Raw genomic sequence first — 27,940 nt, 5'->3', positions numbered from 1 at the left:
CAAATTCAGTCGCCCTGTCCCCTGCCGGGGTGCATGGAGATGGCATTTAACCTTGTTTTAGTGTTCAGTAGTGAAACTACTGGGAAATAAGAGCGTTTAAATCCTGCAGTGGCGCATTTGCTTTAGTTCGTTGTGGTTTGTATTCAGCCATCAGTGCGTATATGAAGTTTACCTCATACACAAAAGTCACAACATTTAGTAAAACACTATATTGCTATGGTCCCTCTCTAGTGCTGATCATAAAATTGTTTAGGCAGGGAAACACACTTTAACACCCACAAGACACCACTAAAGTCCCTCCGCACCATACCTACACGTCTTTAAATACCCCTAGGGATGGTGACTCAACCAGTTCCCTGGGCAGCCTGTGCCAGTACTTGCAAATCCTTTTGGTGAAGAAATTTTTCCTAATCTATCTAAATGACTCCTTTCGCAATCTGAGGTTGTCAACAATCTGAGGTTGTCAACAGTCATAAGGTCTCCTCTCAGCTGCTTTTTGTCCCTAGTTCCCTCAGCCACTCCTCAGCACATGGCCCCCATATGACAGGGCATGCTCCTTCATGGTGTTCAGAATGCTTCCTGAAGGGGTTGGCTAATTTTTATAAATTGCCATTCCAGCAATGCAAATCTAATCCTTGGGGGAAAGTAAGACTTTTTATTTCCACATTACAAAGGAAGGCTTATGCCACCCTCTTTTCACTTACCCTACAACGGCAGCAAAGTGAGGACATAGCATACTTTGACCTGGGATCTTCATACCCAAAAGACCGAGGTGAGTAGAAAGAATCATCTTCAGCACCAGCCCTGGGCCCAGCCCTCATGTCTTGCCTCAAGGGTGTCAGAGAAGTTTTGCCATCAGGCGTTACCCAGACTGGAGGTGCTTCTAAAACCTTTGCCCTCTGCTACACCACAGCTAGGGGGTTGATGACTGGATGGTTTGTCCTACAGCAAAACGCAGGCTTCCCGACTGCATCTCTCCTACCCTCCCTCTGGAAGCTGATGTCTGTGACTCACCAAAACAGCTACAATGTTAAAAAGATTAGGAGTGGAAAACAAGTGTAGGCATTATCTGTCTCATTTGATTGTGTTTCAAAGCCCATGCAGACTGGTGATGGCACTCTCTGATAAACTCTGGCAGATTTCTGAGTGTTTTTTATCCCTGGTATCTGCTCTTACTTGTCTCCTCTGGTTTCTCTTGTTCTCTCCTCAGATTCATGTTAGTTATTTCCATTCAACACACTTTTCCTTTATAGGCTTTCCTTTGGACTTGTTGCCCTTCCTCCTGCCTGTCTTGTGGGTATCTGCCCTTTCACAGACCTCATTGTCTTTGCCCAGCATTGGTCAGGCCTTCTAATGCAAACACCTAAGTGAAACTGAGAAAATGCCTAGGTGTAAGTTAGTGTTAAATATAGTGCATTGATCTGCCAGAGAGGACCATTGATCAGGGGCTTTATGGTATAAAGCTGTTAATTTTGAATAAACAATCATGCCTTGCTAGCAATCATATCCTTGAAGAGTAGCTGGCGCACTGATGGTCCCTTCCAGCCTGTGCTGGAAATTCCCATCAAAGTAAAACAAGTCTGCTAGAAGACATCAAGGACATTAAGACCTAAAGAAACAAAAAATTGTCAACAGAAGAAACTTATCAGCAAACTGTCAAGACATAAAACTGTTGCAACTTAGATTCCTAATGAGTGAACTTTACTCATTAACATATAATACTAAAACACACACCCGCCTGAGCTGAGTAGCCCCTTACCTACAAGACCACCCCTCTCAGAGCCTGCACTGTTTTGTAGATACTGGGTTTACAGGAGGATGTGCTTAAACTGTAGTAAGAAATATAATACACAAGAAATTTCTGGGAGTTGTGCTTGCTTTGTGGGCAACCACATAGCATCCAAACTCACACAGCTTTGTTAGTAAATCAGTGTCGGGCTCTGTGCGTATGCTGCCTGTCGCACACCGGTTGATTGAATCCATTTTTCAAACAACTCTATCTTGCCTTTCCTGTCACAGGCATTACATAGAATACTTCTGTTGTTTGAACAGAAACGAAGCAGAACCAGGTAATTTTTACTCCCTTACAGACTGCTGTTCCCTTCCAGTGGTAATGCCTATTGACAACAACCCTATATTTGGAGGTAAAAAAACCCAAAGCATCAAAATACAAGCACTACATTAGCTCTACACTGCTGGGACTATTTCAGATCGCCAAAGGTTTTTAACAAGAGCTGTGTTTAGATTGCCGCTTTTTCAGTTGAAGCGGTTTTATTTGCCATGCTGCCCTGTATGGCATTTTGTGCCGCAGTCTGAAATTCTGTCTTGTGCCCACTGCTATTTTAAGCCATGACTCATACTTGGCCTGTGACCCTCTTTGTGCTGGCACAGCTGATGCAAAGAAGGCCCAGCACAGCAACACTGCTTGATGCCGGGATTGCCCAGGCACAGAAGGCCTTCCAAGAGAACTGGCAGCTTGCCTGCCTGCAGAGGAGAAAGAAATGAGTTTTCTTCCAGCCCAGTAACTCCAGCTGCACTCTCAAGTGCTGGGATGCAGCTACAGCTACCGCCCTTTGTCACAAGGGACCGGACAGTTGTCCAGCTCCAGGCTGAGGAACATATCCAAAACATTTTGTAGTACATAGTTCTGGCACAAGAAGAGTTGTGTTGGTTTTGTTTTTTTGGTTTTTTTTTTCTGGATGACTTTTTAGAAGAGCTATGAGGAGAGGAAATATATATCTATACTCAGAGGAAATATGTATCTATACTTAGAGGAAATATGTATCTATACTTAGAGGAAATGGTAGACTGAGTAGAGTATTACATGTTAAGCCACCACCAGCTGTCTTCTGCCAACTCAGGCTGCTCAAATCCTTTCACAACACTTCAGAATGGAACTGGGAACTGAAATCACTCCAGGTTCCTTGTGCATAGATTGCTGCTCCTCCTTATATAGACAACAACCTCCCTTACCAAACTGAGAGGAGACTTTTTTCTGCCTGGTAAAGATATCCTGACAACATTTACACTAATGAGAACATCAACCACCTGATGTATGTTTATTATACATATATGTACAGAAATACCTGCACTGAGTAACAGCAGAGTCTGCAATGACATTTATACAGTTGTGCTTCTTTTCCTCCATCATGCACAATGATGAAGCTCATATCAGAAAAATACTAGCATCTTAGATATGTATTAAGTAGTATCTCTTACTGAATGGAGAGTTAAGACATAGCAAAAGAAACATTTATATGCTGTTGTCCCATAATTCCCTTGATGATATACCTATATATTATTGTTGTGCTTCTTACTGGTTATGCAACTTTGTATAATTTATAAGAGAGGCTTGCATGCCTCAAAGCTGGTGTGTGTTTTGCAATTTTAACACTTGGTCTAACGACAGACTGTCTCTTGTCTAGTTTAAAACAATATGAGCTTTATCATATGCATATAGCATATAAAATAAACCTGCCAAGTAGGTTGTGGCAGTATATACACAAAATAAATAGTTCTTTTTTTCTGGCTTCAGTCCCATTAGTACTGCAAAAATGTTGTTTCTTCTTCATGTTAAGTCCAGACTTCCAAAAGCAGTCAGTAGAGTGGGTCAGCTTCTGCTTGGGTAACAGGAAGCTGTTAGATTATGTAGGAATAAAATTAGGGAGGCTAAGGCCCAGCTGGAACTGAAGCTGGCCACCTCAGTCAAAGATAATAAAAAGCATTTTTATAAATATATTAACAATAAGAAGAAGGGCAGGAAGAACCTGAACTCCCTAGTGGACCTGGAGGGGAACACAGTTACTGAGGATGAGGATAAAGCTGAGGTCCTGAACACCTTCTTTACCTCAATGTTTAACAGCAAGGCAGCAGGAGTTCAGGACGAGTGGTCTCCGGAGCTGGGCGTTGGGGTCGGGGAGCAGAGTAATACCCTGGAAATCCATGAGGAGTTAGTTCGGGACCTGCTGAGCCACTTGGATATCCACAAGTCCATGGGACCAGATGGGATCCATCCTAGGGTGCTGAGAGAGCTGGCGGATGTGCTAGCTAGGCCACTCTCCATCATTTTCCTCCAGTCCTGGCTCACTGGTGAGGTCCCAGATGACTGGAAACTGGCCAACGTGGTCCCCATCCACAAGAAGGGTCGGATGGAGGAACCTGGAAACTACAGGCCAGTCAGCCTGACCTCAGTGCCAGGGAAAGTGATGGAGCAGATTATCCTGGCAGCAATAACTGCGCACCTGAAGGATGGCCAAGGGCTCAGGTCCAGCCAACATGGATTCAGGAAGGGCAGATCCTGCCTCTCCAACCTGATCTCTTTCTATGATCAGGTGACCCGCCTGGTGGATGTGGGGAGGCCTGTGGATGTGGTCTACCTAGACTTCAGCAAGGCCTTTGACACCGTCCCCCACAGCAAACTGCTGACTAAGCTGTCAGCCTGTGGATTGGACCACTACACTCTGTGCTGGGTTAGGAACTGGCTGGAGGGCCAGGCCCAGAGAGTGGTCGTGAACGGTGCCGCATCCAGCTGGTGGCCAGTCACCAGTGGTGTCCCCCAGGGATCAGTGCTGGGCCCTGTCCTCTTCAACATATTCGTTGATGATCTGGATGAAGGGGTAGAGTCAGTCATCAGCAAGTTTGCAGATGACACAAAGTTAGGGGCAGATGTTAGTCAATTAGAGGGTAGAAAGGCTCTGCAGAGGGACCTCGACCGACTGGAAAGATGGGCAGAGTCCAATGGGATGGTATTCAACAAGTCCAAGTGCCGAGTGCTGCACTTTGGCTATGGCAATCCCATGCAGAGGTATAGGCTGGGGTCGGAGTGGCTGGAGAGCTCCCAGACAGAGAGGGACCTGGGTGTGCTGATCGACAGCCACCTGAATATGAGCCAGCAGTGTGCTCAGGTGGCCAGGAGGGCCAATAGCATTCTGGCCTGCATTAGGAATAGTGTGGCCAGCAGGAGCAGGGAGGTCATAGTGCCCCTGTACTCTGCTCTGGTTAGGCCGCACCTTGAGTACTGTGTCCAGTTCTGGGCTCCTCAGTTTAAGAAGGACATTGAGACACTTGAGCGTGTCCAGAGAAGGGCAACAAGGCTGGTGAGAGGCCTTGAACACAAGCCCTATGAGGAGAGGCTGAGGGAGCTGGGATTGTTTAGCCTGGAGAAGAGGAGGCTCAGGGGTGACCTTATTGCCCTCTACAACTACCTGAAGGGTGGTTGTAGCCAGGAGGGAGTTGGCCTCTTCTCCCAGGCAACCAGCACCAGAACAAGGGGACACAGTCTCAAGCTGCGCCAGGGGAGGTTCAGACTCGAGGTGAGGAGGAAGTTCTTCACCGAGCGAGTCATTCGGCATTGGAATGGGTTGCCCAGGGAGGTGGTTGAGTCATCGACCCTGGAGGCGTTCAAGGGGAGATTGGACGTGGCACTTGGTGCCATGGTCTAGTCATGGGGTCTGCGGTGTCAGGTTGGACTCGATGATCCTCGAGGTCCTTTCCAACCTAAGTGATACTGTGATACTGTGATACTGTAACATAAGCCTTTAGTCTTTCTCCCACTCAGACTAAGGAGGACTTTGTACTTTGATTCCTTGAGGAATCAAATGCATCCACATCCAGAGAGCCTTCAGTCTGTGCAGTGGGGGGGGTGACACTGCTTAGCTTTCATCCTGGAGAAAAACAGAATCAGGTAGCACAGGCAATAATATCATCATCATCATCATCATCATCATCATCATCATCAGTAAATTTGCTGAAGACACCTAGCTGGGGGCAGGAGTTGATCTGCTGGAGGGTAGGAGAGGCTCTGCAGAGGGACCTCGACAGGCTGGACAGATGGGCAGAATCCAACGGCATGAGATTGAACACATCCAAGTGCCGGGTTCTGCACATTGGCCACAACAACCCCATGCAGAACTACAGACTGGGGTCAGAGTGGCTGGAGAGCAGCCAGGCAGAGAGGGACCTGGGGCTACTGGTCGATGGTAGGCTGAACATGAGCCTGCAGTGTGCCCAGGCAGCCAAGAGGGCCAATGGCATCCTGGCCTGCATCAAGAACAGTGTGGCCAGCAGGAGCAGGGAGGTCATTCTGCCCTTGTACACTGCACTGGTTAGGCCACACCTCGAGTACTGTGTCCAGTTCTGGGCCCCTCAGTTTAGGAAGGATGTTGACTTGCTGGAGCATGTCCAGAGAAGGGCAACAAAGTTGGTGAGGGGTTTGGAACACAAGCCCTATGAGGAGAGGCTGAGGGAGCTGGGATTGCTTAGCCTGGAGAGGAGGAGACTCAGGGGTGACCTCATTGCTCTCTACAACTACCTGAAGGGAGGTTGTAGACAGGCGGATGTTGGTCTCTTCTCCCAGGCAGCCAGCACCAGAACAAGAGGACACAGTCTCAGGCTGCACCAGGAGAGGTTCAGGTTGGATGTTAGGAAGAAGTTCTATACAGAAAGAGTGATTGTCCATTGGAATGGGCTGCCCGGGGAAGTGGTGGAGTTGCCGTCATTGGAGGTGTTCAGGAGGAGACTTGATGGGGTGCTTGGTGCCATGGGTTAGTTGTTTAGGTGGTTTGGATTGGTTGATGGGTTGGACGCGATGATCTTGAAGGTCTCCTCCAACCTGGTTTGGTTTATTCTATTCTATTCTAAATAACCTATGTCAAGGTAGGAAAGAGCTTGTCACAAAAATACATTCCTTGTGAAAGGAAGTGTTTGAGTAATGTACTTTTGAGAAGCACTACAAGTTTGGCGTGTCTGGCTGATTGTGTATTTTTTCCTTTTCTGCTTTGGAAAACTTGCCTTTTCCATTCAGCATTTTGCTGTTTCTTTGCTCTTTTCAGTGCAATTAAACACTGTCAGTTGTTTGGGATTTTTGGTTTTCACATTTTAGCTGACTAATAAGTTGTAGGAGGTTTCTGTAAATAAAAAAGGATTGATAACATTATGAAAACACCTTGTTGGGTTGGTTTTTTTTTTTTCCCCAAATGTATGTGATTTCAGAGTCTAACTCCTGTTTTCAGAATCAACTGTTTTACTCATAAGTATATGGGTAAAAGTGTACCCTAACACCCGCTCTTAATTTTCAGCTTAAGAATTACTTTAAAATTATTAGTTTTTAGCAGATTGTGGCAAATTAATATGCATGTTACAGACATAGTTAGGAAGAGATGAGATGGATTCTGTTACCTTTCTGTTTATACTTTCCATGCATGCTGTGCTGTGTATGCTAGAAGTGGTATCAGCCATGAAGCTGCTTGCTTCAGAAACAGAACTATGATTAATTCAGTGTCAAATGTTTATGCATCAGACAGAAATAAATTAGTATCCTTTCTAAATTAGAAAAAGACAAATTAGGTGGCAATTAAAACTCTTTCATATACTTCAGAATGTACTGTGATTCATTCTTTTCTGCCTTTAGAGAAAACATTGGTTTCCAAGACATGACAGGAATGTTTTGTGTAGAGAAAGGGCAATGTTTAATGCACAAAACATTCCTTGCATCATGCTGTGGACAGCTGCATATCCACTGCACAGCAATTGCTACAACATTCATTGCTTCCTTATGTCCTACCTTCTACTCATAGTGTTTGTGGTCATAAAATGGACCATCCATTCTTGGGCACATGAGGTAATGATCCTAAACTTTGGCTGAACTGTTCTTATTATCTGCCTTGGTTTGTCATATGTGTGTGTCTATATATTACATTTACTTAAGAACACTTGATTGTGTGTTCTTGTTTTCTGCTTGTCCAGTTTGTTTTCCTGACTCATTGAGGAGTGCTAAGTATGTGCAGTTACTATGTCAAAGGTAACTAAAAGTTCGTAATACCTTCACCAATATGATTGCTTTCTATGAGCAGGTGACAAAATTAATAGATGAGGGGCGAGCAACTGATGTCGTTTACCTGGACCTGAGCAAAGCCTTCAACACTGTCCCGCACCACATCCTGGTCTCCAAACTGGTGACACATGGGTTTGATGGGTGGACCACTAGATGGATAAGGAACTGGCTTGATGGCCGCACCCAAAGAGTGGCTGTCAATGGCTCCATGTCCCAGTGGAGGCCAGGGACAAGCGGAGTCCCTCAGGGATCAGTTCTGGGACCTGTCTTGTTCAACATCTTTGTGGGTGACATGGACAGTGGCATTGAGTGCACCCTCAGCAAGTTTGCTGAGGACACCAAGCTGTGTGGTGCAGCAGACACGCTGGAGGGAAGGGAGGCCATCCAGAGGGACCTTGACAGGCTGGAGAGGTGGGCACAAGCCAATCTCATGAAGTTCAACAAGAGCAAGTGCAGGGTCCTGCATCTGGGTCGAGGCAATCCCAGGCACAAATACAGACTGGGCAGGGACTGGCTGGAAAGCAGCCCTGAGGAGAGAGACTTGGGGGTGCTGGTGGACAAAAAGCTCAACATAAGCTCTCAATGTGCACTTGCAGCCCGCAAAGCCAATCAGATCCTGGGCTGCATCAGGAGAAGTGTGGCTAGCAGGTCGAGGGAGGTGATCCTCCCCCTCTACTCAGCCCTGGTGAGACCCCACCTGGAGTACTGTGTCCAGTTCTGGAGCCCCTATTACAAGAGGGATGTGGAGGTGCTGGAACGTGTCCAGAGAAGGGCCACAAGGATGATCAGAGGGCTGGAGCACCTCTCCTGTGAGGACAGACTGAAGGAGTTGGGGCTGTTCGGTCTGCAGAAGAGAAGGCTCCGAGGTGACCTAATTGTGGCCTTCCAGTATCTGAAGGGGGCCTACAGGAAGGCTGGGGAAGGACTTCTCAGGATCTCAGGTAGTGATAGGACTAGGGGGAATGGAATGAAGCTGGAGGTGGGGAGATTCAGGCTAGATGTGAGGAGGAGGTTCTTCACTACGAGAGTGGTGAAGCCCTGGAATGGGTTGTCCAGGGAGGTGGTTGAGGCCCGGTCACTGGAGGTGTTTAAGCCCAGGCTGGATGAGGCTCTGGCCAGCCTGATCTAGTGTGGGGTGTCCCTGCCCATGGCAGGGGGGTTGGAACTAGATGATCCTTGTGGTCCCTTCCAACCCTGAATGATGCTGTGATACTGTGATAGCTTCCCCAGACATTGACTCCCAATCAGTTGCCTGTCTGAGTATGTTAGGATTTGTTTGATGGCCATTTGTTTTGTATAAAAATTGCACATCCTGTATCTAAAAATTTGCATTTATTTTGAAAATGTCTGAAATATGCATTTAAAACAAGGATCCCTGCCTGCACTTTGTAGATAAACCTGCACTTTGTAGATAAACCTGCAATTCTACTTCCATTGGACAAAGTGTTTTGGTAGCTTAAAGACTACTGGCTTGTCGTTGCTGTGCTGTGTCATCTTTAACTTATATTCTTAGGCAATGATGTATGTGATGAATGGAATGATAATTCGTGTCAATTAGGTGATTTTGATTAAAGCAAAAGCAGGAGCATGCATGATGAGAAACGGGATCAGACACTGGGAACTTACATATGTAACTAGAATGAGATTCTTTTTAGGCCTTATTATAACCAGTTATGATTAATTTGACTTGTTTTAGTATAGAGTGAGATCTTAGGTTTTATTATAACCTGTTGTTTATTAATTTTATTTGCTTTAATGTATGTGCACTAATGCCCTAGTGAAATGTTAGGAATTAACAGCTAACAGTTGAAGTATTATGAAATAATAAGTTTTTTCAAGGACCAGAAAGGAAGAGAAGTTGCTGTAGAAGACGTAAACACAAAGGATGATTGTGAGAATCAACAGAACCTATGTGAAAACCCATCTCTGGGAAAGACGTTGATTGTAACAACAGAGCTAAAAAGACACAGTCACAAAGACTTAGCACACAACCCACCGGCTGTGCTGATTAGAGGATTACATCATTGAAAGACCACCAGAAGGACAAACTAATTTAAATAACCCCACCTTTATATGCATATGTATTAAGGGTAGAATATTTAAAGGTAGGTAGAAAGTCATTGTCGTGCATTGTTGCACCCAGCGCTGTTTTGCATGTCTCTTATTGCTTTAAAATTGCTCTTTTCAAATTAAAACTATATTCAATTGGCTTTAATTGGCTTGGTCATTTATAACAATGTATAAAAGCATTTGTGTTTGTTAGACTGCTTTGATCTATCAAAACCAAAGATAGTCATGTTCCAGTGCGTTTGCTCAGCAGGTGCTTGCAAGAATACCTTGAAACAATGTATTTGTTCACTCTGTGAATAATATTCCAGATACTTGTAGTCAACACAACTGAGTGTAGCTTTAGATTAATTCCTAGTCTTCATAGAGAATGTGTCATTTTTAAATCTGGAAGGACTATATAAATTATTTTTTTTTTTAAAGTAGCTGAAACCTAAATTTTAAGGGATGCCTTAGTGACTCACACAGTGCTTAACTAGGGAAAAATTCAGAAGGTGATGTGTAGATTTTTCTTGTAACCTTTCACCTCCAAAGCACTAAGAATCGCTACGGACAGGACAACCTCTGTCAAAGACAATGAAAAGCATTTTTATAAATATATTAACAATAAGAAGAAGGGCAGGAAGAACCTGCACTCCCTATTGGACCTGGAGGGGAACACGGTGACTGAAGACGAGGAGAAGGCTGAGGTCCTGAACGCCTTCTTCACCTCAATTTTTAACAGCAAGGCAGAAGGAGTTCAGGAGGAGTGGCCTCCGGAGCTGGGCGGTGGGGTCGGGGAGCAGTGTAGTGCCCCAGAAATCCATGAGGAATTAGTTCGGGACCTGCTGAGCCACTTGGACACTCACAAGTCCATGGGACCGGATGGGATCCATCCTAGGGTGCTGAGAGAGCTGGCAGATGTGCTGGCCAAGCCGCTCTCCATCATTTTCCTCCACTCCTGGCTCATGGTGAGGTCCCAGATGACTGGAAACTGGGACCCCATCCATAAGAAGGGTTGGATGGAGGAACCTGGAAACTACAGGCCAGTCAGCCTGACCTCAGTGCCAGGGAAAGTGATGGAGCAGATTATCCTGGAGGCAATAACTGAAGGATGGCCAAGGGCTCAGGTCCAGCCAACATGGATTTAGGAGGGGCAGATCCTGCCTCTCCAACCTGATCTCCTTCTATGATCAGGTGACCCGTCTGGTGGATGTGGGGAGGCCTGTGGATGTGGTCTACCTGGACTTCAGCAAGGCCTTTGACACCCTCCCCCACAGCAAACTGCTGGCTAAGCTGTCAGCTCGTGGCTTGGACCATTACACTCTGTGCTGGGTTAGGAACTGGCTGGAGGGCCAGGCCCAGAGAGTGGTGGTGAACGGTGCCACATCCAGCTGGCAGCCAGGCACCAGTGGCGTCCCCCAGGGATCCGTGCTGGGCCCCATCCTCTTTAACATCTTCATTGATGATCTGGTTGAGGGGGTAGAGTCAGTCATCAGCAAGTTTGCAGATGACACCAAGTTAGGAGCAGATGTTAGTCAGTTAGAGGGTAGAAGGGCTCTGCAGAGGGACCTCGACCAACTGGACAGATGGGGAAAATCCAATGGGATGGCATTCAACAAGTCCAAGTGCCAAGTGCTGCACTTTGGCTACGGCAATCCCATGCAGAGCTACAGGCTGGGGTCGGAGTGGCTGGAGAGTTCCCAAACAGAGAGGGACCTGGGTGTGCTGATCGACAGCCACCTGAATATGAGCCAGCAGTGTGCCCAGGTGGCCAGGAGGGCCAATAGCATCCTGGCCTGTATTAGGAATAGTGTGGCCAGCAGGAGCAGGGAAGTCATTGTGCCCCTGTACTCTGCTCTGGTTAGGCCACACCTTGAATCCTGTGTCCAGTTCTGGGCCCCTCAGTTTAAGAAGGACATTGAGAGACTTGAATGTGTCCAGAGAAGGGCAACAAGGCTGGGGAGAGGCCTTGAGCACAAGCCCTATGAAGAGAGGCTGAGGGAGCTGGGATTGTTTAGCCTGGAGAAGAGGAGGCTCAGGGGTGACCTCATTGCCCTCTACAACTACCTGAGGGGTGGTTGTAGCCGGGAAGGGGTTGGTCTCTTCTCCCAGGCAACCAGCACCAGAACAAGGGGACACAGTCTCAAGCTGCGCCAGGGGAGGTTTAGACTCGAGGTGAGGAGGAAGTTCTTCACCGAGCGAGTCATTCGTCATTGGAATGTGCTGCCCAGGGAGGTGGTGGAGTCACATTCCTGGAGGTGTTCAATAGGGGATTGGACGTGGCACTTGGTGCCATGGTCTAGTCATGGGGTCTGTGTTGATAGGTTGGACTCGATGATCCTCAAGGTCCTTTCCAACCTAAGTTATACTGTGATACTGTGATACTTTTTATTCTGATGCATGAAAATTGCAGATTCTGGGATTTAATTAACAGCAGCGGCCATCAGAAGAAAAACAGCTTGCATTATTAATTATACCTGGATCGTGCTGTGTATGGAATCCTTGTTTTGGATAATTTCATTAGCATGTGGCCTTCCGTGTTGATCCACCTAGGGAAAGGAAGACAAATCATTAACGACTTGTCAGCAGCGCACACTAGGCGGCGTGATGCCGCACTGCCACCTAGTGGCATCCGGCGGACTGCGGGGAGTCGTTCTGTCCCTTAAATGAACGGGCAAGAGAACACCAGCGAGGGACCCTGAGAGCTGTTTCCTGTTTACTGCCTCAGAGAGCCCAGAACTAGCCTCGGGGCTTCCTTCCACGGAGCCTTTTGCAGGGCTTGCGTCCGGAGTAGAACTAAGATTTTACCATGCTTCAGAGGCACAGCACCGTACTGACTGCCTTGACTCTCCTCACAGATGGTCTCTGGTCTAAAACAGTTACAGTGGTTGCTTGCACTAAATCACCGAATCACCGAATCACCAAGGTTGGAAGAGACCTCAAAGATCATCAGGTCTAACCTGTCACCACAGACCTCATGACTAGACCATGGCACCGAGTGCCACGTCCAGTCCCCTCTTGAACCCCTTCAGGGATGGTGACTCCACCACCTCCCTGGGCAGCACATTCCAATGGCGAACGACTCTCTCAGTGGAACCTATAAATAGGAAAGCATTTATAATCTTTAGACAATAACATAATTTTTATATAATAATATAAAATTACAGTGTAATTTACCTGCCCTCAATGCAGGTAGAAATGAAAAGCCCTTAAGCACCCCAGAGCTGGGTAATTATCTGTGCCGAGAAAGGGACAGTGTGTGTGGCAAGTAGAAATACTGTTTTGCTAGTACTTGATTCAGGTAGCCAAGTCCAAACTGTGTTTAATGCTTAGGAAGTTTACTCATGCAGGTGTCTGAGCAAGACTGGACCCCAGAGTTCTTGGAGATTGGGTTGTGCCTTCCCAAGTATTCCCATGTTCCCAGGCAAGTAAAGGCCTCCATGAAGCTTTTTATACCTTTTTTTTCAGTTGACATTTGCTATAAAAACTGATAACACTTATCAGTAGCAATGGAGTTAATATTAAAGCTCTAAAAAGTTCACATGCTCCACTGCCACAAGTAACAAATTAGCTGAGCATTATGAGAAACCTTGGTGTGTTTGCTTAGGCTTACCTGTAGTGCAAATAGCCATGGAGATTAAGACAGAGAGGGTTTTTTGGTTTGTTTTTTTAATGAAACAAATAAGCTGAAATGCATTATATTGCACTCAGTATGAAGAAATGTATGTTCTGCTAGCAGTGGGTTGGCAGATTTTTGCATCTAAAAATGCCATAACCCCTATTGAAATGTAACCTTCAGCCACAAACCTGGGAATTATTACAATTAAGTAACCTGAAACCCTTTTAGATTTTTATGTAATTATACCGGTTTCCCACAGTTAAGACCACGAATAAGCTCCTGATAATAAGCTCTCAGTGTTCCTCCTGACATGGTGAAGGGATTGTCTATAAAACTTCCAGACTGGAAAAAAAATGAACTGAAGGAAAACTCTGCGACACTGTGGTTCATAACAGGACAAGTTCTTCAGCTGGATGAATTGGAGGAGTGGCACCTTTGTAATAGACCTCCTGATCACATGCCCTCCAGCAAGGAGCAAATGGAAAGGAAAAACAAACAGCACTGTCACATCAGAGCCATCTCCCATTACCTTGGTCTGTTCCAATTAGCACCATTTCCAAAAGCAGTTGTTCCATTTCTGAACTGTCAAATGTACTTGAGAACTGTTTTTATGAATCAAAGCTGAATTTTGAAACAGGTAGTATTTGAGAAAATGTCACTTGAAAACATTAGTATTACAAAAAGTGTATGTTATGGGTTGATTTAGATTTTGTGTTCCACCCCCCCACCCCCTTTTATCTTTCAGTAAATCTGCCTCAGAGAGCAAATCTACCAGACTCAGAATTTGGAAGTAAAAGTGGAATTGCATTTACAAAAGAAACTGAATATAACAGTATAAAAGGCAATAAACATATACAGAATGTATTTACACATATATACACAGCATAACAACAGCACAGGATCCCCTTGTACCTTTGATTCAGCTCTTTGTCCCTTCTTGGGGACAAAGGGCCCCAAGACAGTTATACAAACCACACGCTCCCTCCCCCCCCCCCCCCCGAGAAGTACCATAGAGAAAGCCCAAGGTCAGAGGGAGTAGAGCCTGAAAACCAAAGCAGGGCAAGCAGCCCAGAGCAAGCAGGCAAAAACAAGAGCATGAGCAAACTTTGCTGCAAGACACAAGGTTTTCAATACTCCAGTAGAATGATTTTAACCTACCTATTGTTATTATTCTTCAGAGCAATTGAATTAGATGGACTTACCATTATTATGATGTAAACTCTGAGGATTCCACCCCTCTTGAGCTGTCTCAAACCTCAAGAAAATTCTGTTTACAACTAAATTTGAGTTTCAGACTGTAACAGTGTATCACAGACATAAAACACATTGCCTTTCATGTGTATCTATGCATGCATATAATTTAAATGCTTTGCACAATGTATTTTCTATTGCATACTTATACTGCTGTGTAACAATACACAAAGTGTAAAAATAGAATCACAGAATTGTTAGGGTTAGAAGGGACCTCAAGGATCACCAAGTTCCAACCCCCCTGCCATAGGCAGGGACACCACATTACCTGAATCCAGATCTTCCTGAGAGGAAATTAAATGCTGGTAAGATTTATGTGACTATTTAACCAGAGCTTGGCATATCTGCTGGTGGTTTGGAACATGGACATTTAAAATTTTCTTCTATAATCAATAAGAATAGAATAGAATAGAATAGAATAGAATAGAATAGAATAGAATAGAATAGAATAGAATAGAATAGATCAGACCAGGTTGGAAAAGACCTTTGAGATCATCAAGTCCAACCCATCACCCAACACCATCTAATCAACTAAACCATGGCACCAAGCACCCCATCCAGTCTCTTCTTCAACACCTCCAATGATGGTGACTCCACCACCTCCCCGGGCAGCACATTCCAATGGGCAATCACTCTTTCTGTGAAGAACTTCTTCCTAGCATCCAGCCTAAATCTCCCCTGTCGCAGCTTGAGACTGTGTCTTCTTGTTCTGATGCTGGTTCCTGGGAGAAGAGACCAGCCCCCACATGGCTACAACCTCCTTTCAGGTAGTTGAAGAGAGCAATAAGGTCTCCTCTGAGTCTCCTCTTCTCCAGGCTAAGCAGCCCCAGCTCCCTCAGCCTCTCCTCATAGGGCTTGTGCTCCAAACCCCTCCCCAGCTTTGTTGCCCTTCTCTGGACACATTCCAGCAACTCAACATCTTTCCTAAACTGAGGAAATGAAGAGCATGAACCTTATTTTAGTATTGCAACAGAACAAAGACATTTAGATAGACATTTCTGCACATGTGATTTTCATTTTCTTGATAGAAGACAGATCGCTGAAGTGACAGCTTGCCAATGACACTATGCTATTCAAGATATTCAGAACAGAGATGACCAAAAAACTGCAGCATGGCATTATGGAATTGAGTAACTGGCAAATACAGCAGTCAATGAAATTCAGTGGAGATAAATTACAAAAAAAAAAAAAGAAAGAAAGAAAAAAAATCACATACTGAATAACAGACTTTGAACTGATCATCATCAACTGATCATCAGAGTTTTGAGAGACATTTCCATGAGAATGTTCAGCAGTTATTAAAAGGGTAAATCAAATGGCATACAGTTCACACACCAAAAAGCAGAAAGTTGGAACAGCTTTCATGTATAGGATGGCTAAGCAGACTTAGGGGAAAGAACTGAAGTGGAATATGTCTAACAGTGGCTTAGATGAGGACCAACTATTTGTTGTCTCTTCCAGCACAAGGACCGGGGACATCAAATGAAGCTATAGGAGTCAGGTTTAAGAGTGGAGTTCTTCAGACAATGTCTATTTGAGCTCTAGAAATACTTGCCAAAGGATATTGTGGACAATTAAAGTTTAAATGGGTCAGTGGGAGACTGGACAAGTTTATGCAAGAGAGATCAGCTTTATTTCCTTATCCTTGTTGAAAGGTTTCCTAATTCATCATTTTCTGTCTTCTGCCTTTCTTTCTTTCATCGGACCATGACATTCCCCTTAAGACATTTCCTTAAGTGGCTGTTGTGGTTTAACCCCAATCAGCAACCAAGTGCCACACATCCACTTGCTCACTTCTCCCACCTGCAGTGAGATGTGGAGGGGAATTGGAAAAAAAGGAAAAGTCATGGCTTGAGAGAATAACAGTCTAATAACTAGAATAAAATAAACCAAATAATAATAATAGCAATGAAAAGGGATATAATAAGAGAGAAATAAAACCCAAGAAAAGACAAGTGATGTACAATGCAATTGCTCTCCACCTGCTGACCAATGTCCTAGCAGCAAAACCCCTCCAGCCAGTTCCCCCTACCAGATATACTGTGATGGTGCTGTATGGTATGGAATATCCCTTTGACTAAATTGGATCAGCTGTCGTGGCCATTCTCCCTCACAGCTTCTTGTGCACCTGCCTGCTGGCAGAGCATGGGAAGTGGAAAATCCTCAACTTAGAATAAACACTACTTAGCAACAACTAAAACATCAGTCTGTTATCAACATTATTCTCACACTAAATCCAAAAGACAGCACTGCAGCAGCTGCCAGGAAAAAAATAAAAGAAAATTGTATCCCATCTGAAACTGGGCCAGGGCCATGCAGTTTACTTCCAGACACAAGACTGATAGAGAGGCATGCTAAATAAATAATTCTCTCTTTGATTATCCTAATTTCTAATAGCTCCATCTTACTGCCTGGGAAAAAAAAATGCTGCTCTAAGATAGCTACGAGACCTTGATTGCAAGGAATGTGTCCTTAACTCTACAAATGTTTGCTCAGAAGTCAGCAGAAGATACTATTAGCATAAATAAAAGATAAATGTGCCAATATTTGCAAGAATATAATTGTAAAGAGGCCTTTGACAAACTTAACAGCATACCTTATGCATAATTAATGGGGAGCTGTGAGATATATATATATATATAAAATATGTGAAATTATTGTTGTATATCAGTTTTTGTGGCATAATCATTAATTTTCTTCCCTGGTTACTAACTTATCCTCTTATCTTCCTCAGAATCTGATTAATATCTTTATCAACTATCTGGATGAGGGGATTGAGTGCACCCTCAGTTGAGCATGCAGAAAATGCCAAGATGGGTGGGATTGTTGATCTGCTTGAGGCTAGGAAGGCTCTACAGAGGAATCTGGATAAGCCAGGTCCTGCACTTGGGACACAACAACCCCATGCAACAATACAGGTCTGGGGAAGAGTAGCTGTAAAGCTGCCTGGTAGAAAAGGATCTGGGGGTGCTCGTCAACAGCCACCAGTGTGGCCAGTATGAGCCAGTAGTGTGCAATGTGGCCAAGAAGTCAAATGGCATCCATGCCTGTATCAGGAATAGTGTGGCAAGAACTAGAGAAGTGATTGGGCTGCACCTTGAATACCGTGTTCAGATTTGTGCCACTCACGACAAGGACATTGAGGTGCTGCAGTATGTCCAAAGAAGGGCAACAAAGCTGTTGAAGGGTCGAGAGAACAAGTCTTATGAGAAGTGGCTTAAAGGAAAAGAAGGCTGAGGGGAGATCTTACCACTTTCCCCAACTACCCAGAAGGACATTGTAGCAAGGTGGGAGGACAGTCTGTTCTCCCAAGTAACAAGTGCTAGGACAGGAGGAAATGGCCTCAAGTTCCACCAGGTGAGATTTAGGTTAGAGGTTAGGGAAAAAATCTTTACAGAAAGCAATCACTGGAAAAGACTGCCCAGAGAAGTGGTGGAGTCACCATCCCTGGACGTTTTTAAAACAGTGTAGTTGTGATGCTGAAGGACATAGTTTAGTGGTGGACTTGGCTGTGCTGGGTTAACAGTTGGACTCGTGATCTTAAAGGCCTTTTCAACCTAAACTATTCTATATTATTCTACGAGGAAAAGCACTCCCCAGCCCACCTCAGAAGCACATTCCATTCCCCCACCTTCCGTAGGTATGGCTCCGCTTAGGCGGGCCGGGCTACCCTACCCCTCCCCTCCCGGCCACCGGCCAGAGGCGCGCGGGGCGTGGCTCCGCCCGCGGGGTTGGACCAGCGCGGCCTACCATTGGCTCGGAGCGTGGCCGGCGGCTCACGTGACTCCTCTCCCGCCCCCCTGCACTTCTTATAGCCGCACGGCGGGCGGTGGTGAGCGCCTGCTGAGGTGATTGTTGCAGCGGTTGTGTGAGGGCTGCGGTTGCAGGTGAGGGAGCGAGAGCGGGCGGTGGCGTTCGGGGAACGGTACGGGGACACTTCATTTCGCTTGTACTGTGGGGGAAGGGGGGCCGTGACCTTTCATAACCACGTTTGCGTCTTGGCGGGTTCTTGTGTCGCTCCCCATTGGCGGCGTCGGCAAGCGGGGAGGAGCGCTGCGGGCTCCGCTGGCGGGAGCGGGAGGTGCTGCCCCGCCATCTTGGGTGTGCGCCTGTGGCACCCGCGCTCCCCATCCAGGTGGAAAGGCTGTGATCAGTGGCGGCGTCTGTGCAGGGTTCCTGTGTCAGCACCAGCGACAGGCAGTGCTGCGCAGCACTCTGCCTTCGCAGCCCCTCCTCGGGCACGAACCTCGTAAGGGGCTCTGCGGAGCCTGCTTACCGCCTGGATCTTTAATGCTGTTATGAGAGCCGATTAACTGAAGTGATGCTGGGTAGTTAATGTCCCCGAACTTGAGTCGCATCTGAATGTTACTGATGGAACGAACGCTTTTTTTTTTCTTTTTTTCTTTTTTTGTAGTGATCCTATGAATTCCAAAATGAAACAGAAACTGAACGCAGAAAAATCATCCGGATCTTTGCAGGTATAGGCTTTACAGTGTAAGTTAGAATATGGAAACAGATAAAGGGTAATAAATTGGAATTTGTCGAGTATGTCTGGTACACAATTTACATTGTTCGGAGGTTTGTGATTACTTTTCCGGCTAATGGTTCCTCTCTGTGATACTGAGGGAAGACAAAGGGATCTTTTGCAATGTGCTTCCACCTGGCTTGTGTCCTGTTGGCTCGAGTAACCTGGCCGACGTTGTGTGTGTGGTTTGGGAACGCTCTGTCCTTCTCGAGCACGTGGGCTGTGACTTTCTTCTTACTGCCGAGCCAGTTCCTCTTTTACTTTTTGACACTGAGCTTGCTGTCTTTCCATGGGAGGCTTTTGTTTGCTTTTCTTTGAAGTGTTTGCTTGCCTCAGTTCAATTATTGAATCATCCTGGCTGCTAAGGAAGTGTGCAGGATGGATGCTGTGCGCTGGCCTTTAAGGACATGAAGTTACCGAGAGTGATAATTGAGCATGCTTTAACTGAAGTATTCAGGCTGGCGGTTCTGTTTAGAAGGGAGCTCTAGTTGCCTTGGAATTGTTGGAAATGCATAACGGATTTAGATTGAGAAGTGTCTGATAAGTTAACCTTTTTATCTGTTCCAGTCTTGTTATAAGACACTTGTTAAACTTTTCAGTGCAGGCCCCTTTAGTCAGAATTATACAAATACCATAGAGAAGGCTAATAGCCTTCTGTGATAGCTAACAGCCTTCTGTGAGTTATAGACTGATCGGAATTTACCAAAATTGTCGAAATAAACTGGTAAATCTGATTTGCACATGGTAATCTTGTCCTATAGTGACTCCAGGGTGTCAGCTCCTCGGTGTGACGTCGTGGGCATTCGATGGGTTAACTCAAGTACTACTCAATAATTCTTTGGCAGAGTATACTTAAGTCTAACCTTCGATGGCAGCAAGCGGCGTCTGACCCACTGTGTGATTTCTTGTTCCCACAGAAGTTAGTGTTTGTCCTTTAGTGAATAGTAGGATAATTGGTGGCAGAAACTACCGTGGGAAAGGCGAGCTCTTGTCCTGTGAAGTACGGTGTGAATCGGTAACTTTCTCACGATGGTGTGGCATTGTGTTCTGGCTATTCTTGCTTGGTTGTCTGCCATTGTTTGCTATCCCATGGTGGCAGTGTAACCAAGCCAATCAGAAAGCTTTAATGCAGGAAATGGGTATTTGTGTGACAGGAGAGGTGATAAACATGCTGTTTATAAAAACAATAGCCTGTCCAGGTTGAAGCGAGGGAGCTTTAGATCCGTGTTAATTCATAATCAACACAACGATTTAAAGGAACGCCACTTGAGGGTGTGTTCGCAGTTAAGAAAAACAGGTGCTGCCTCAAGGGATGTGTGTGACTTTACCACACAAACATGGAATTGCAACCACTTCTGCCTCTGTCCCCCAAAGTCTAATGCTGCTGTTTCCAAATGCAATGTAGGGAGCTTCAGTTGAAGTTTGCATGTGTCACCATGCTGTAGCTGGCCTTGAAATGTCAGACTATTTTTGCAGTAAGAAATTAGTGATGTTCTTGTGCTGGTGAGACCTGATTATCATGCTGTAGGATCTGTTCAGGCTCTTCTGTGAAGAGTAAGAGTTTTCAGAGAGGCAGGGACTGAGCATAGCTTCATTTGTAGCAATTATTGCTACAAATTAATTCCCCTTCTTTGTGAACCTTAACATGGAGTAAAAGCTTTTCTTCTTGAAAAGATGAACCGTGGGTTACCTTAATGGGAGGTATTCCCATGTTTCAGTTCATGTGAAGAGTGGCAACTGTCTGAAGCTGTGTTTGTCTTTCTAGAAGTACCTCACAGACACCACATGCAGTACTACAAGACAGACTCTTAAAATGATTCAGCCTTCAGCAGCAGGTTGCCTGGTTGGCAGACGTAATGAGGTATGAATTAAAAGATAATCTGTAGGTGTGTCATTATCTCTGCTCTGTGAAATGGTTTTGGGCTTGTAACTGAAAACCAGTTTGTTTGGGAAAAGAAAGCTGCTTATTTTTAGTAATAAAGTATTAAAGGCTAGCAATTTCTGAGTACTTCAGGAAAACATTTGAGACTTATTCTATTGAACTTGTGTGTATCAAGGAAGGTATCTGTGAACTAAAACTGCAATGTGAAGAAGGTTTATAAAGACTTGCAGTTGAGTGAGGGACTTAACAAGCTTTAAAAAAAATAATCACTGTTACTCTGAAGTAAAACCTGCCTGTATTTTGTGCAGAAGAAATCTTCAGTCAAAAGGAAAGTGAGTAAGTTCACCTCAAAGTCTTCTAAAGCTGAGGTGTCCATAGACAAGGAGCAAGAAAATGAGACTATGAATGATGCTGTTCAAGCTGCAGATCTCATGATAAAAGGTATATGGTAATTCCTGAAATGTTCTATTTCAATGGGAGCACAACATACATCTTGAAACATAATCCCTATGCCCTTTGGATAAGGGCTTTGTGGGGTTTTATTGTTTTTCTTTTTTTACTTCAATTTTTGTTGGGTTTTAGGCTTTTTTCTTTTTCAATACACATGAGGAATTAATGATACTTGCCCTCTGTGGAAAATACAATCTAGATATCTAATGTTTAAGAATGGCTCTCAGCTGCTAGTTAACAAATTCATTGTGTTCAGTAGTGTTAAGAAGTCCTGTAATTTGACTTGGTCATGAGCTTTCAAGTGACTAAAAGTTGAAAAGAGTCTGATTTACCCTAGTGGGCTTAATGGTGCTGAGAAATTGCATGCAGTGCAATATAGACAATGACTTGGGAATAAGACTTGTGTCTTTCACAAAGTACGCATGAACACTGACACTTGCAGATGTGACCATCTTGCAAAGCCTGGTGCCATGCCTGAGGCAGCTTCTTAAGGACTCAGCCTGTATATCCCCATTAATCCAGTGTGGGATCTCTATTTTCTGTAAGGTTATGTCTCAAATTGCAAATTGACAACCAATGCTGTGGAAAACACTCTATGGAGTGAGTTCTTACCACTGTTTATAGAACACTTCTATGCAAGTTAGATAACTTAAGGCACTCTCAAGAATTCAGTCTTAGCACAGACTTACTGTAGCTTCTTACTTCAGGAAGTCCTTCATCTCAGTATTGGAAAGAAGTGGCTGAAGAAAGGAGAAAGGCTCTGTATGAAGTACTTCAAGAAAATGAAAAGGTAGCTAGTGAAAGATAATGAACTTCTTCACCACTGTTTTATTATCTTCCTGTTTTAACATTTTGTTCTTTGAACTCAGCTGCACAAGGAAATTGAACAGAAAGATGGTGAAATTGCCTGTCTGAAAGAAGAAAATGAGGAGCTGATGTCCATTGCTGAACATGTGCATTATATGACCAGCATGATTGAGGTACTTAAAGGAATTTTAGTTAATACTGTAGAATTGAAAAGTGAGAAAGCAGCAGAGATTTCTAATGAATCAGGACTTTTGTGTGCTCTCACCTCTTACTGTCCGACCTGTTTCTTGTGGGATTGCTCTAATCCAGTGGCATAAAGCCCTTTCTAGGGGATGTTTTTCTACCTTAGAACCCACAGGAATAATGAGAAAGTACTAAGAGCAGTGTCTTCTGAAGGAGAGATTTAACCTATTCTTAACAGGTTTGCATGCTAGAGAGAAAGCAAGGAAAGTGTTCATCTCCACTGTTCTGACCTGACAAGTTGAAATGCTTAACGGGTTGGGTGTGACTGCTGGCTAAATGGCTTATGTTGACTGTTCTTTGAGGAACTAGACAGGCAGTGCTGCAGTATGAGGGAGAAGGCAGCAGTATGAGGGAGAAGGCAGCATCTATACCCTTTAAATCAAGGCTTCACCGAGGGATTGCCAGTGTCCTGATCCAAAAGGACTGAAGTCTGTAGGGTTCAGACACTTGTCTGAATCTTTGAGGGTGAATAGTTGTATGACTGATTCCATTACTCTTCTAGGAGAAGGAGGTTGTCTGTAACAGTGCCTGAAGTGAAGATAAATATATAGCCATGGCACCTTTATGCTATCTGTTAGGTTCTTACCATACAGATGCTTTCAACCAGCATGTGAAGCTGGGTGCCTGGCAAACTTTGATAGTGATGAGACTGGGGAGGTGGAAACAAAATGGAAGATTATTGCAAGCACTTTGATTATTCAAGAAGTAACATCTATTGGGTTAACTTTCAATTAGTGCAGTTATTTGGGTGAGTCTTGAAAGCCTCCATGAATTTGTTACACTTGAATTTTATTTTCATAATCAAGGAGTGTGATAAACCCACAGGCAGAAATTAAATGACTTAAGGATGAAGAACTGACATAGGTGGAAGCCTCTCTGTAGTTTCTCAACACAGTGAAGTTTACTGAGTTGTAAGCTGCTCACTTCTGAGGCTTTAATTAGCCTGAAGTGATACATCAAACAGCCAGAAGCCTCAAAAGCAGCATCTAACAGTCCTGTTTTTCTTCCTGAGATCAGGCCAGGTGAGGAACTTCTAGTTTGATCATGAAGTGCTAGAAACCTTAGGGTCTTTGAGCTCATGGGAGCGCAATGACTTAATGCAGCTTCATTATCTCTGGTAAAACTTAATTGGTATAGTAATCTTTTGAAAATTAGAATACTGTAGTAATATTTAATAATAGTAATATTTATATTAAATATATTACTATGAAATAATATATATTTAATAATAGTAATATTGTCCAGTTCTGGGCCCCTCAGTTTAGGAAGGATGTTGACTTGGTGGAACGAGTCCAGAGAAGAGCAACAAAGTTGGTGAAGGGTTTGGAACACAAGCCCTGTGAAGAAAGACTGAGGGAGCTGGGGTTTCTCAGCCTGGAGAAGAGGAGACTCAGGGTGACCTTATCACTCTCTACAACTACCTGAAGGGAGGTTGTAGACAGGTGGATGATGGTCTCTTCTCCCAGGCAGCCAGTACCAGAACAAGAGGACACAGTCTCAGGCTGTGCCAGGGGAGGTCAGGTTGGATATTAGGAAGAAGTTCTATACAGAAAGAGTGCCCATTGGAATGGGCTGCCCAGGGAGGTGGTGGAGTCACCATCATTGGAGGTGTTCAGGAGGAAACTTGATGGGGTACTTGGTGCCATGGGTTAGCTGTTTGGGTGGGTTGGATTGGTTGATGGGTTGGATGCGATGATCTTGAAGGTCTCTTCCAACCTGGTTTGGTTTATTCTAAATAAAGGTTTATTTCATTTGGAAAGCTGTTTGCCATATTCTTGGTTGTCAAAGATAAAATCCTGTTCTACTTAAGAACCTAAAGGATACTTAACATGATGTGGTCTGTGAGTTGGAGGTAGCAATTTGAGCTGAACTCAAGTGTAGAAGATTTTTGTGGCTGAGGAATGTTTTAATTATGACCATTTCCAAATGGAGATCATTAGTTTGCTTAATTGAGTATGCATAGTCTTATTTTACTATCTATTAAATGGAAAAAGTAAGCTCAGTGTCTTCTGTTTCTTTCTAGAGGCTAACCAAGCAAGCACCTGACAATCTTGAGACACTGGAGAGTCTGGCTCTAGAGGAAGCCAAAGAAGGAAATGAAGAGCTCAGCTGTGGAGATGATGCAGACAGTACTTCTGAAGAAAGACCATCACAAGTATCATGTGTCTTAAGGGAGAGTATATCAGACCTTGCTTCAAAGGAGGGAAATCTGCAACTGGAATGACAACCTTTAAGCAGCCTTCTGCATGTGGCTTTTAATTGCAGACTTCTCTTTAAAGGATATACTAAAACTTCTCAGGTATAAACACTCTTGGAGAAGCATTACAGATGTTGTTTTTTTAACTGGAATGATGTAGCAGTGGGAGTAGCTGGATACTGTATAGAAAACTTACTACAGGCTGCACTTAGTTGCTTGTATAAAGTGAAATACTGTGTATTTCAGTGTTGTGTATGTATCCTTATCAGTTGCTCTCACATGATTTGTGAAAATTGATAAATAAATCCTTGCCTTCCCAAAGCAGCCTCTTGAGTGAGGAATAGCTGGTTCTAGGCTTGTCAAGTCAGTCAGTTGTGACTACTGTAGATGGGAGTTTCCATGTTTTTCTAGGGAGTGTTTGGGTAGTTAACCCCTGAGATGTGTGAAGTACTGGTGGTTTTCATGGATAGGGAAAGTAAAATGAAACTTGTGCTGTTGGTGAGGCTTCAGAAGGTCAAGGATGATGGATAGTAAGTTAGATTTATGCTTTTTGCCTCTGTCTTAAAGGAGCTTTTTTCAAGACACAGATGAGAACTTAAATAGAAAGTGTTAGACTCAGAAGTACATTCACTGGCCTGTGAAGAAAAGATGGGTGGTGGTGTTCCTAATAGCAGATAAACTGAAAATTAGATGGAGACAAAGCAGCCTGCATTTCAGAGCTCTTCTGAAAGGAAACTTGGATTTTTGTTTTCAGACTACTGCTCTAGTGTTTACTAAGAGATAAGGCACCTCATTACCAAAACAATGATGTTCTGAGGAGTTTACCAGAGTAAAAAGTGCTTTTCAAAACTTTTAGCACCTTATCTGGCATCTCTGTGAGCAGGGGTGGGGTGGGAAATGCTTGCTGTTGAAAGCAGCAAGGTAGAAGGTGGGTAGAATTTGAGTACAGGTTTTCCAGTCTTAGATGAGCTCAGCAGTTCTGTAAGTAACAATCTTCCAAAGATAGGCTTTAAAAGATAGTGGCCATTGCAATATCTTGTGAAGAGATTAAACCTGCATGGCTTTCAAGAGGTAAAGACAAGCAGGGATTTGTAGTTTGTGGTTCTGTCAGGTCTTGCCAAAATGCGTGCTCCAGGGTATGTCTTCACCTGTGGAGTTATGAGGTTGGCACCCTTAGATTCCTTTCCTATCTTCTGTTCTCCCTGCAAGTGTCAGCAAGTTGGTTTCACAACTGATTTTTTTTGGCTGTGACATTCTGTGACAAGAGCCATTTTAGGAAGTCATTCCTTCTGGCTTCTACTCACCTTAAATCTGGTAACTGCAAGTTGAGGCATTATATTCTCCTGGGAACTTGGTAACCAAAGGACTGCACCTTCCCATATATGCTCTAGTGTGGTTAGACCTAATACTTTCCATCACAGTGCAGAAATGGTTACAAAGGTGTGCCCTTTAACTTGTGCTGATGCTGTTTAAGGAAAAAACAACAGCTAGGTGCTGGGTAGCTTTGTAGAGTAGCCTTGGGTTTCTGTTTGAAAGCAGTAGGTTTAAGCCACTTGATGGCATTTTCTATTTTGGATTCTAAGTGGTTTTCATGTCACAGTAGTTCAGCAATAGTAAGGAAATGCATAAAATTAGACTTCTAATAATCTTCATGCAGTGCAATTTAATGTAATCTGTTCATGGTGAACAGTCATGTTTGTTTTTTCAGGGGTGACTAAACATCTGAAGTATTTTGCTTTTGCAGAGACTGTAAAAGGGAAGGAAGCACACTTGTATAACCAGCTGGCTAGGCAGACTAGTCCAACTGAGACAGCAAGTGCAACTTCACCATTTCTCCTCTTCTCTCTGAACTGCTACAAGTGTTGGTGTTAGAACAAAGAACTGTCAGTAACTAGTAAGTCCAGAACTGGCATGCATTTTCTGCATCAGGCTCTTCCTTATTTCATTAGGATGGCCAAGATTGCTTGTTAGACTTAATCTTGTCTTTATTTAACCAATTCAGGAAATAGCACAAGACTTATCTCTTGAATGGCTTCATCCTTCTGATGAAATGGGTTCTCTACAAAATAAATCATGCAAGTTAGTTATGTAACAGCATTTGGCCCACCTCTATTAGAACATTTTGCATCAAAAAGCTACAATGCTTAGTCATACATAACACCTGTACCTAAAGTCTTCAGACCAAGGCTATTGTGGTCTTATTAACTTAATTCATTAGCAGAGAGAACAGTTTGCTGTGTGAAATCTTGGAAACGTACTATAGGGGCAGATCATATGAGAATGGAGCTGTGGCCTGTGAACTGTATACATGGTTTATCTGTCATGGATGTACTGGCTCTTGATTGATCTCCCTACACCTCTTATGCCAGAAATGTTAATGTGTGAAAGTTGTCAGTTTTATGCTGTTGCAATAATTGTTTGAAAGTGCTGATAAATGGTCAAGTTTCATTTATTGTCCTGAAAATTCCTGCTTTTTTTGTTTTAAAGCATGCAGGCACTGAGAACTGTCATAGTAACTGCAGGAAGTTTTTCTGCACATAAGGCTTGTCAAATATGTAGAAGCTATACAGATTTGTGCAGTCAGTTGTCTTGAAACTATCTGACCTTTTAGTTTTATCAGGAAACCTTTGTTTACCACCAAAACAGAACTATGTACCTGCTGAAAATCAACATCCCAAATGAGAGCTTTAATTCAGCCACACTGCAGAGAATATTCTGTCCAGCAAAATAAAATTACCAGTTCTTAAACCTGAGAGTGTGGTTCTTTCCAAAAGTCAGAAATACTTTTGTCAGCTGATGTGACCAGCATGGCAGCTCCCCTTCACTTCAGAGGCTGTGGCCAGTCTCATCTTCCACTGAAGTATTTGAAGGCTGCTTAGAAGTGGAATCTATCTACTGCATTCTGGCACTTCTCACATAAAATGTGTCCTAACAGGATGATGTCAGACATGTAAGATTGAAGTGGGGTAAGAAGGGCAGTCTGCAGGTGTCAGATGTTTTGAGATGGAGCAGCTATGCACAGACTAGTGGAAGTGAACAGTGGAGGCCAGGGACAAGCGGAGTCCCTCAGAGATCAGTCCTGGGAC

The 27,940-nt window shown here is 44.1% G+C and overlaps 1 protein-coding gene across 6 annotated transcripts; it reads left to right on the top strand.

Annotated features, from left to right (window-relative positions):
* Window positions 1–753: 753 nt before the first annotated feature.
* GMNN (geminin DNA replication inhibitor) lies at window positions 754–27,602 on the top strand. Of its 6 annotated transcripts, none has more exons than XM_068147538.1 (7): window positions 754–772; window positions 19,165–19,228; window positions 21,041–21,136; window positions 21,466–21,598; window positions 22,315–22,397; window positions 22,477–22,587; window positions 24,681–27,602. In XM_068147538.1, exons 2-7 carry the CDS (start codon window positions 19,172–19,174, stop codon window positions 24,879–24,881), a joined length of 681 nt encoding a protein of 226 aa, XP_068003639.1. In that variant the 5' UTR covers window positions 754–772; window positions 19,165–19,171; the 3' UTR covers window positions 24,882–27,602. The 6 variants fall into 6 exon arrangements, with proteins under 6 accessions (XP_068003639.1, XP_068003637.1, XP_068003638.1 ...); XM_068147536.1 differs by lacking the exon at window positions 754–772 and adding an exon at window positions 18,556–18,637; XM_068147537.1 differs by lacking the exon at window positions 754–772 and adding an exon at window positions 18,613–18,675.
* Window positions 27,603–27,940: the final 338 nt, after the last annotated feature.

This window comes from Melanerpes formicivorus, unplaced genomic scaffold, assembly GCF_026170545.1.
Source record: "Melanerpes formicivorus ecotype bairdi unplaced genomic scaffold, bMelFor1.0.p_v2 SCAF_15, whole genome shotgun sequence".
Classification (NCBI taxonomy): Eukaryota; Metazoa; Chordata; class Aves; order Piciformes; family Picidae; genus Melanerpes; species Melanerpes formicivorus.
Note: the sequence above shows the minus strand (reverse complement) of the source record. Positions and strands in the feature narration are given on the sequence as shown.

What these genes read in the sequence shown, in the direction of transcription:
- GMNN (XM_068147538.1), top strand. Translation starts at nt 19,172, where the DNA reads ATGAATTCCAAAATGAAACAGAAACTGAACGCAGAAAAATCATCCGGA. An exon ending in TGCAGATCTCATGATAAAAG is followed by an intron (nt 21,599 to 22,314) that starts GTATATGGTAAT and finishes TTCTTACTTCAG; the next exon opens with GAAGTCCTTCATCTCAGTAT. An exon ending in ATATGACCAGCATGATTGAG is followed by an intron (nt 22,588 to 24,680) that starts GTACTTAAAGGA and finishes GTTTCTTTCTAG; the next exon opens with AGGCTAACCAAGCAAGCACC.